At 53.9% G+C, this 11,070-nt stretch overlaps 1 protein-coding gene across 1 annotated transcript; it reads left to right on the top strand.

The window, feature by feature from the left end:
* The first annotated feature begins 4,765 nt into the window (after positions 1–4,765).
* Positions 4,766–9,449, top strand: LOC126527280 (transmembrane protease serine 6-like). The gene is made up of 7 exons (XM_050175061.2): positions 4,766–4,875; positions 5,942–6,078; positions 6,447–6,535; positions 6,731–6,809; positions 7,344–7,539; positions 8,260–8,381; positions 9,112–9,449. Exons 1-7 carry the CDS (start codon positions 4,818–4,820, stop codon positions 9,268–9,270), a joined length of 840 nt encoding a protein of 279 aa, XP_050031018.1. The 5' UTR covers positions 4,766–4,817; the 3' UTR covers positions 9,271–9,449.
* Positions 9,450–11,070: the final 1,621 nt, after the last annotated feature.

Raw genomic sequence — 11,070 nt, 5'->3', positions numbered from 1 at the left:
GTCAAATTTCTCATGCAGGTTCCTGTAAACAAAAGTAAACTAACGGTTTGGAATGGAAAATTAAGGTCTGGGAGGGAATCGAACCCGCGCCACCGGGGCTCCACGGTTCCGGAGCCGTCGTGGTGTCGCAACCCTAGTGCGTGCGTCATTGCACACGTCGCGTTGAGACGCTTGGCGCGTTTTTTTTCTTCTTTCTTTTTTACCCCAATAGGGCTATTTTTCCAAGACAGCACTACATTTCTCAAAGGCAGCGTTATAGTGTGGGCTCACGAAGATCAGTCCAGCGCGGTGCAGGCTTTTCATGCTCGGTTCTACACTCTCCAGCCGTACAGCTGGATAATAAAAGTATAAACGCAAGAAAATAGCATATGACATTCCAATTAGAAGACAGTAGAATGATATTGCTAGGAAGCTAGAAGCGTGTAACAAACGCTAGCTACTAACTTCTGCAACTTTTTACCTTCATTTTAACCCGTTAGAACTTGTTTGCTGGCGGCTACTGGTTCACGGTAAAAAAAACCTCAGTGCCCTGCCACTCTGTGAAGAAGGATGGACCAGCGAAGCTGTGCATGTGGGCCCCTTAATGGCAAACTGCACCTCCTACGCTAGTCGGCCCGGCATTGCACTGTCTCCGGGATCGGTCCACATATAGGGAGTGCCTAACGCCTGCTTCACCTCCGCCGCGGCTCGGCCCGATATTGCACTGCCTCCGGGATCGGCCCACATATCGGGAGTGCCTAACGCCTGCTTCACCTCCGCCGCGGTTCGGCCCGATATTGCACTGTCTCCGGGATCGGCCCACATATAGGGAGTGCCTAACGCCTGCTTCACCTCCGCCGCGGCTCGGCCCGATATTGCACTGCCTCCGCGATCGGCCCACATGTGGGGAGTGCCTAACGCCTGCTTCACCTCCGCCGCGGCTCGGCCCGATATTGCACTGTCTCCGGGATCGGCCCACATATGGGGAGTGCCTAACGCCTGCTTCACCTCCGCCGCGGCTCGGCCCGATATTGCACTGTCTCTGGGATCGGCCCACATATAGGGAGTGCCTAACGCCTGCTTCACCTCCGCCGCGGCTCGGCCCGATATTGCACTGTCTCCGGGATCGGTTCACATATGGGGAATGCCTAACGCCTGCTTCACCTCCGCCGCGGCTCGGCCCGATATTGCACTGCCTCCGGGATCGGTCCACATATGGGGAGTGCCTAACGCCTGCTTCACCTCCGCCGCGGCTCGGCCCGATATTGCACTGTCTCCGGGATCGGTCCACATATAGGGAGTGCTTCACCTCCGCCGCGGCTCGACCCGATATTGCACTGTCTCCGGGATCGGTCCACATATGGGGAATGCCTAACGCCTGCTTCTCCGCCGCGGCTCGGCCCGATATTGCACTGTCTCCGGGATCGGCCCACATATAGGGAGTGCTTCACCTCCGCCGCGGCTCGGCCCGATATTGCACTGCCTTCGGGATCGGTCATATATAGGGAGTGCCTAACGCCTGCTTTACCTCCGCCGCGGCTCGGCCCGATATTGCACTGCCTCCGGGTTCGGCCCACATATGGGGAGTGCCTAACGCCTGCTTCACCTCCGCCGCGGTTCGGCCCGACATTGCACTGCCTCTGGGATCGGTCCACATATGGGGAGTGCCTAACGCCTGCTTCACCTCCGCCGCGGCTCGGCCCGATATTGCACTGTCTCTGGGATCGGCCCACATATAGGGAGTGCCTAACGCCTGCTTCACCTCCGCCGCGGCTCGGCCCGATATTGCACTGCCTCCGGGATCGGTCCACATATGGGGAGTGCCTAACGCCTGCTTCTCCGCCGCGGCTCGGCCCGATATTGCACTGTCTCCGGGATCGGCCCACATATAGGGAGTGCTTCACCTCCGCCGCGGCTCGGCCCGATATTGCACTGCCTTCGGGATCGGTCCATATATAGGGAGTGCGTAACGCCTGCTTTACCTCCGCCGCGGCTCGGCCCGATATTGCACTGCCTCCGGGATCGGCCCACCTATGGGGAGTGGGCCACGTACGGAGAGTGCTTAACGCCTGCTTCACCTCCGCCGCGGCTCGGCCCGATATTGCACTGTCTCCGGTATGGGCCCACATATGGGGAGTGCTTAACGCCTACTTCACCTCCGCCGCGGCTCGGCCCGATATTGCACTGCCTCCGGGTTCCGCCCACATATGGGGAGTGCCTAACGCCTGCTTCACCTCCGCCGCGGTTCGGCCCGATATTGCACTGTCTCCGGGATCGGCCCACATATGGGGAGTGCCTAACGCCTGCTTCACCTCCGCCGCGGCTCGGCCCGATATTGCACTGCCTGCGGGATCGGCCCACATATAGGGAGTGCCTAACGCCTGCTTTACCTCCGCCGCGGCTCGGCCCGATATTGCACTGCCTCCGGGATCGGTCCACATATGGGGAGTGCCTAACGCCTGCTTCTCCGCCGCGGCTCGGCCCGATATTGCACTGTCTCCGGGATCGGCCCACATATAGGGAGTGCTTCACCTCCGCCGCGGCTCGGCCCGATATTGCACTGCCTTCGGGATCGGTCCATATATAGGGAGTGCCTAACGCCTGCTTTACCTCCGCCGCGGCTCGGCCCGATATTGCACTGCCTCCGGGATCGGCCCACCTATGGGGAGTGGGCCACGTACGGAGAGTGCTTAACGCCTGCTTCACCTCCGCCGCGGCTCGGCCCGATATTGCACTGTCTCCGGTATGGGCCCACATATGGGGAGTGCTTAACGCCTACTTCACCTCCGCCGCGGCTCGGCCCGATATTGCACTGCCTCCGGGTTCGGCCCACATATGGGGAGTGCCTAACGCCTGCTTCACCTCCGCCGCGGTTCGGCCCGATATTGCACTGTCTCCGGGATCGGCCCACATATGGGGAGTGCCTAACGCCTGCTTCACCTCCGCCGCGGCTCGGCCCGATATTGCACTGCCTGCGGGATCGGCCCACATATAGGGAGTGCCTAACGCCTGCTTTACCTCCGCCGCGGCTCGGCCCGATATTGCACTGCCTCCGGGATCGGTCCACATATGGGGAGTGCCTAACGCCTGCTTCACCTCCGCCGCGGCTCGGCCCGATATTGCACTGCCTCCGGGATCGGTCCACATATGGGGAGTGCCTAACGCCTGCTTCACCTCCGCCGCGGCTCGGCCCGATATTACACTGTCCCCGGGATCGGCCCACATATTGGGAGTGCCTAACGCCTGCTCCTCCGCCGCGGCTCGGCCCGATATTGCACTGCCTCCGGGATCGGTCCACATATGGGGAGTGCCTAACGCCTGCTTCACCTCCGCCGCGGCTCGGCCCGATATTGCACTGCCTCCGGGATCGGTCCACATACGGAGAGCGCTTAACGCCTGCTTCACCCACGGCTGCTTCACCTCCGCCGCCACAGTTATTCTGTGGCAATGAAGCGTCGTAGAACTGCTCCGCGAAACGCGAGGATGTAGTGCGACTTCTCTGACCGCGCTGTGAAGCGAACAGCGTAACGCACACGCGATTAACTTCATTACTGAATCGAAACGGTACTGTTTTGATTTTGCGGTAAAATCTTGGAAATGTCGATACTTCTCGCACGATGCATCCCAGTACATGTAGCTGGCCAGTAAAAAACAGCCCAGCAGCAGTGAAGTGACGTTTGCCTAGCAGAAAGGCTGAAATATCCCTCGTCCCCCCCCCCCCCCCTAGAAAAAATATGTGGCGTTCGCAGCGCGTATTGGAATCGTGAAGTAAGGAACTTCCGGTAATTACATTTTTTTTAAAGCAAAGCTTTCTTGGTGAACCATACGTACGAGACTTTGTTGACCTTGGCTTCTGCTACTGTCTCGCCGAATAACTCGCACAAAGCAAATAAAGGAATTGCGTCTGTGTGTTACACGCAGCGCACTTTATGAACTTCATGTTTTAAGACTTTTGCTTCACGCCGTTATATAGCATTCATTTGTGAAGGACGGCAATGTATGTTGCGAATTTAAAACACGCCGAAAGTGGGTTACCTTTATTTGTTTAATTACTTCTGGTTGCGGGCACAACGCAAATGATTTCTTGAAAGTGGCGATGAAAAATATTTCAATCGACAGTAAAGTGAGACATGATCAGAATAAGGAACTCTTGTCACGAATCACAACGTTGCCATCTACAGCAATCGAATAAATCGTCACATCCGAAAGCCGATATAGTGATCCGGACAATATGCGACCTGAGTACCCTGAATAATCTGGTTTCCGCCATCGCGGCATTATACGGATTATTTCCTGTTCTATTATCTATTCTCTAGTTCAGTGCTCAATGCTATATAGCCAAACAATTCCATGCAGATATTTAGCCCAGTGTGCATGGAAATCGCAATCCAAATCTCCTGCCTGCCTGTTTATCCTAAGTATTTCTTTTCTTTTCAAGCCAGCCATACTGCAGGAAATCGGACCGCTAACATTGTGCCCATCTAAGATTCCCATTTCCGCGTCTTATTTTCCATTTAGCGAAATGAAGAATTCACTGACTGCGTCGACGACCTGCTGCCGATACTGTAACTGTCAGATGTGTGACGTACGCCCCCCCCCCCCCCCCCCCCCGATGTCATGACTGAACTGATGTTTATCTTGAGAATAAAAGAAACGAAAACGAAAAAAAATAAAGTGGAAATGATGATGATGATTTGGGATTTTTATGGCGCAGCAGCCGTGCAGGCTACAATGCGTCAAAAAATGTGGAAAGGGTGCGTATATACCTATATAAAAGGCAGTGTTGGATCGCGACCCGTCCACACACCGATCGACCGCCAACTGACTACCGGCACGCCATGGATCTGCGTACGCTCACCAGCCTGATCGTCTTCTGCTGCATTTCTGGACTATCTGGTGAGCTCGTTGTAATTATGTCGAGTTAATTGACTCTAAGTCTAATCCAGCCATCGCTGTCGGTTGTGCAGTTGTATCCCCCGTCGCCGTGCTTACTGAGTGCGGTAGTCTGAACCAGTTAACGTCATTTCATGCGACTCGCATGCAGTGTCTATTAGGGTGTAGCTTTTTCGTTGGGGGGTGGTCCAGCTCTCACCATGCCTACGGAATGAATGTTTCAACGACCGACTTCGGTTATATCCTCGGCAAGTCGTGCCGGCCGACAGAAACTGTGGCTTCTTTCGTTCGAAGCACTTTTTTCGCGATGTTGTTAACTACATCGCGAAAGTACTGTTACCTACGAATACAGTCACCGAAGTACGGCCGCTCATGGCGGTTGCCGTGCATTGCACATATCCACATCCTATCTTTTTTTTTTTTTTATGTGTCCCGGCCAGTTGACAATTCAGATACGTCGCACAGATATTCTATGCAAGTTCCGCTGGTCCACTTAACGCCTCTGTGTACTGGGCGCTTTCGCTGTGATCTACCTCCCTCTGGCGCCTGGTTCGCTAGACGTGTTATTCTGTCGTTCATAGCTCTCATCTGACCTGTGCGAACAAACGGTGTACGTGCCTTTGAGCGGCCCCCATCTGTTAAGCACGTGCGCACGCCCACTTCCTGGTAAAGTCTCATTCGCTCTGTCATTGCACTTCTGTATAGTTTTCACGTTGCATCACGGACGGAGCCTCTCGCCGTGCTAGTGCCGCACATGATGGCTACAATGACGTCAGTCCACCGTATTGCCACGCCTACGTTTCTTGCCGGGGACCATGCTCCGCCGGGTCCATGTATCGCTCGGCGCAAGAATAAGGCGTTTGTGTTGTCGGGGTTCTTCTCGTCGTGCTGGTACCGAGTTGCTGAACAACGATGACGTCAATGCTCACAACCTATATGCGCGTTGATCTCTTGGCGCAGAGAATGCGAAATTGCCCCTTGACATGTGCTGAATGTCTCGGCAGCCAGACGTTTCTTCTACGCCGGTCGACGGCGCACGGCAGACAAACGTGTCCTTTGTCTGTTTCAGCGGCCCCGTACCCTTACAAGGAGTACTGCCAGGCGTGCGTGCCTCGTAACTGTGGCAGGCCTCGCGACCCCTGGGACCTGCTGCCCGGACGCACCTACGGCGGCGCGAACTCCACGAGGGGGCGCTTCCCGTGGCACGTGAGTGTAGAGTCGTATGCGGTGACGTGAAAGACGCGTCGCATGACTTCGCCTCTTACTCGACGAACGTTCGTAAAGTCCATCGACGAAGGAAACGGACTGGGAGAGAGGGCATCACGTTGCGTAACCAGCCTTCGGAACTATCAAACCTTCTATACTGAATTTGCTCATAGTCGGCCCAGCGTGCTTCGTCCACAGTATACGACTTAATCGACGCGCGATTCTTATTTGCACTATTCTTCCACTCGTTCTGTGAACTTTCTCCCGATGTGCTTGTGTAGCTTCGGGCTGACATTGAAACTCGCATACTATGCGTATCTTCGTTGTCACGTGCGAGTCTACTGTTCCATGCTTCTTTCGTTGTGCAGGCCATCATCTACGCCGACGGTGCCCCGATAGGCGGCGGAGCCCTCATCTCCTGCAACTTTGTCCTCACCACGGCCTACCTCGTGCAAGAGTGAGTATTCGAGCGGCTTTTATCCTGCTTATATCGTACAGCAATATGTGACTGCAGATGAGCGGTATAATTATGTTCGCTATTCAGCGCCGGTGGGGGCGCTCGCGCCCTCTGGTCGCTTCCATTCCCCCTATTTAACCCAGCGTCCTAGTATACGCCCGTCCCTTGCTTCATCTCATTTTTTTTTCTTTCTAGCTACCGTCCGGCTAGGCTTCAGGTGAAGCTCGGCAAGACCAACCTCGACAAGGAATCTCCCACGGAGCGCACCTACGCTGTACGTATGCACGCTCTCGCTAGAGAAACAAATGTCCCGATTTGGTATAGACTCGAAGCGGCTGCGGTTGCGCACCCTTCTAGCTCGAAAACTATACTTATGACCTTGGGCGCAGTTATCGAAACGCGTGGGTCACAAGGGGGCCCAAGTAACAGAGGGCTCCGGACGTATTTTTCGCGTTGTGAACGTTTTACATGTGCACCCGCAGCACGGCACAGTCTCCTCAACGTGCCGCGTTCGACCGCGCCATGTACATATACAAGTGTGCTGACGACTGTGTAAGAACGCCTAAGACTGCATTCAAGTCCGCGGGACATGTTGTCAGGCGTCCTGTTATACTATCGCGGATCTTTCGACACGATAACTTCCTACCCTTTACATTTCTTCACCTGTGTGCGCTTGCCCAGCTCTGCCGTCACGACCATTCAGACAACTGCCGAAAGTTGGACGGATCGCAGCTTTTCTTAGTCCCCCGTCTTTATTGCGCTGGTCGTTCCGCCATGATGACTCTTTGCTACGTGCGCGGGGCGGCAGGTGTTCCAGCGTGTGCTGCACCCGAGCTGGGACCCCGAGCGCGACCTGTACAGCTACGACCTGGCCCTGCTGCACCTCGAGCGCGATGTGGACTTCGCCTCAACCAACGGCTTCATCAATGCAGTCTGCCTGCCGGAGCCCCGCGCCGACGCTCAAGGCTGGCTCACGCTCACCGGCTTCGGATACGACGACAAAGGCGAGTGCGAGTTCTGCCGGGATCGCTGCTTGCCCGCACCCTACCCTGCTCGGAATAAAATGACTTTCAGCGTGATTATAGCCATCTTATTGGCCGGAGCGTAGCGTGCCGGCAACGAGGACATGCGATTCGTTCCCTTCTAGGTCTCGTACAGTGGGCTATAAGACCTGAAAGGGAACGCATCTAGGTCCTCCAGCTTCGCTCCCGTGCCTGTAATGAGATGGCATAGAGTTCCTATCGTCACCTGCGTGACTACAGCAATGGCCTGTCTGCTTCGGGTGATACCCGTCATCTGGTTCGTGGCTCGCGCAAGTTGCGAGTAGGTGAACCGCTCGACGCGAATGGGCAGAATCCGCAACAGCGAAGCTACTGTCGCGTCGAAACTGACTGTCTAAACGACCGCCTAAACTGAACAACTTGACGGGGATAGAGTGGGGCCGGGCTGACCATCCACGCGGTGCTGACGCAACTGGCACAGCTTCCCATCTTAAAAGGGTTGCGGGAGTTTGTTTTTCCCTTCCCAGTTGTATTGACCAACGCCGTTCTGCTTCAGTCTTCGACCCGAATTCGCGTTCCTTTTCTACTATGCCGTTCCTCTCGGCTGCGAAGTAATTGCAGCCTCTGCAACGTATGGTCCTTGATGGCTTTTCGACATTTGGTTTCAGTCTTACCGTGATCTAATCGTCAGTGGTTTTTCTTCCTATACTCCTCTATGTGCAGGCCGACGAAACAACCTAATGCAAGAAGTGCAAATTCGGAAGCTCAGCGGTGACCAGTGTCCCCTGTTCAAGGACAAGCCATACGCCTTCTGCGGGCTAGGAACGAAGGCCGGAGCCTGCACGGTGCGTCTGCGCTGCCACTTTTGTTCGACCCGAGACGGCGGTACAGCGCGAGCAGTGTATAGACATAGAGCTATGTGCCACGTTGCTATTCTGGACCGTTAAATTCTGCCGTATTGTGGAATTCGGAAGCTCTAATTGGCTCGCAGGGCTGTTGACCAGGGAACATTGAAGCCTCTAGTCGCTACAAACACGGCACGTTATTCGACCATAGGACCTCCTCACCTCGTGCACAAGTGGTAATCTCTAGCACGCCAAGAGTATGGCGCAGAGTACAGCTGGTAGCCAGGGCAGATTCTGGTCCTCTAGTCGTGAGGAGCTGCCACTTAACGCGCCATGAATCGTCCGGCAACCACGTAGGGGCTCACTTCTCAAGTGTCAACGCAGGACGGGAGGGTCGGCGTCAGAGCTTACCTAAGCTAGCTGCCAGACAACATTAGATTGGATTTCACTCTACGATGGCGTGCATATTCACTGCGGACCATTAGCCAAGATTCGAGTGGTTCTTGTCGCCTGGTCAAATGGCGCAACCCACTCTGGTGGATCTGCCATGAATCGGGCGGGTATTGGGAAGTTGTTCCTGCCTCACAACATAGCTCGTACCCACAGGGGTTAATGCTCCTTCGTCTTTTGCTTCCACCATACCGTAATTGCACTCCCTCCCCGTCGGAGCGGTGTACCGTAGCTGGAGAGGTGATTGGGCTGTCGATGCTGATGAACTCTTTCTCTGCAGGGCGACCGCGGCTCTCCCGTAGTGCAGATGTCTCCGACCGGCCAGTTCATGCTCGTCGGCCTCGCCAACGACTACCAGTGCCAACCGGGAGGCACCGACGTCTACACGCAGATCTCGTACTTCAACAAGTTCGTGTGCAAGATCCCCGTCGAAGACTAAATGACGCGCGAAGCCTGGCCATCGCATCGCCATCCGCATCGTCACTATGCTTTTACAAATCTCATCCAGCGCTGCGCGCAATCATCTCGCCTCATCTCAAGCCATCTGTAGACGAAACGAGGGTTCGCAAATTGCTGTAACGTGACTGGTCGATCAATAAACAAAGGCTGGGAGTATACCGTGCCGCGTTTGCCTTCTGAGTAACCCGTACTGGGCTTCCATTTTTTAGCTTTGTGCCGGGTGAAGGACTTTACTTTCTTGAACAGTTATGGTTACGAGCCTGGATTTTACGCTTGCGTGCCTTATTATCCATCGATTGCTAAAAATACAGCGCGCGTGTGACGAACATAGTGGAAACGTCTGTGGGCCTTTCCAATTTATATGCAAAGCGTCACATATACTAAGCTTTCGTAGATTAGCCATTGCATATATGCGAGCACGGCTCGTGACAGCTGGAAGACTTGAATGCGCGTATTTCACAATTAGCTCTGTCGCATCCGACACTCTTTCTGTGCGTAAAAGTAAGCAAAATGCGAACCGACTGAATGACGCGAGGAAGTGCATGTTTACGTTGTTTGCAGGCGGCTCGCGGAAATGAAGTGGCGGTACTCTGACGCACCAAAAGGAAACCTATACGCAGTTTCTGAGCACGCCCCGTGTACGAATTTCGGTGCGTGAATCGGGCCGCTATTACAAATGCAGGTGGACTTGGTAATGAAACCACTGTCCAAACGGCGCATTTTGGGTGATTTGGGAAACGAGCGCTTTTGAATTCCTGCTTATAGTACACAGCAGGCAATCCCTTTTTCTGTAATAGCTGTTTCGCAAACGTATACTCATATTCCGTATTTAGTGTCGTCGGTAGTGGTGTACATGTTCGACCTCATTCTGCAATCTGCTGGCCTCCTGGTTAGATCAGCTGGTTGAGCGACCGCCACCTAAAGTTGGTGGTCCCAGGTTCGATCCCTGACTAGAGGTCAAATTCGCAAAGAATTTGGTTCGCAACTTCGCAAGTGCTCCTTGCTAATGGCCGTCGACCTCTAGCATCAGGATTGGTTACGAACAGTTCTTGCAGTTCTTACGAACAATTCTAGCGTGTCACATTTATCAAAACCCTTGAGAGGAACTTTCTAAAGAAATGTGAATTCGTTCATATATATATATATATATGTATATATATATATATGTATATATATATATATATATATATATGTATAATAGAAGCATGTAGGAAAAGTAACAGGAATTAACGTTTCGGCCGGGGACCGGCCTTCATCAAGAGGGATGAAACGTCGGCAAAGTCTGTCATTTTTCCTACGTACTTCTATTCTTTAAACTACTTATATACAGTCTTTTAACTATACCCCAGTCCCACGGGGCACTTTCGATCGGGATCAAGCCCGATCGGGATCGAATACCTCGATTGCGATTGCCCCCTTCGGCAGCTTACGCAAAAGGAGCAAACCGCAATCGAGCAGTTCTATCCCGATCGGGGTCTGTCGCGACCAAAAGTGTCCCGTGTAACTTATTGTATATACATGAATGCTGCCGTTATTACGAATAAAATCGAGGAGGCAGGTGGCCACAACATATTTTTCTGCCATGGTGATATATTTCGATACCTGACCAACTATATACGCGCCTGCATTTCTCCTACCAGCGGTGTTGAATACAGCATTTCGCCCCTGAACAAAGTGAATGAACTCGCTACTGATCATTTTGGCAGCTGTTTGCGAGGCAGCCTGATATCCGAGTCCGGTGGGGCACGCTCAATGCATCTGCACGTTCACGAACGCATGC

Source organism: Dermacentor andersoni, chromosome 9 (assembly GCF_023375885.2).
Source record: "Dermacentor andersoni chromosome 9, qqDerAnde1_hic_scaffold, whole genome shotgun sequence".
Taxonomy (NCBI): Eukaryota; Metazoa; Arthropoda; class Arachnida; order Ixodida; family Ixodidae; genus Dermacentor; species Dermacentor andersoni.
This window is presented reverse-complemented; position numbering and strand designations above follow the sequence as displayed.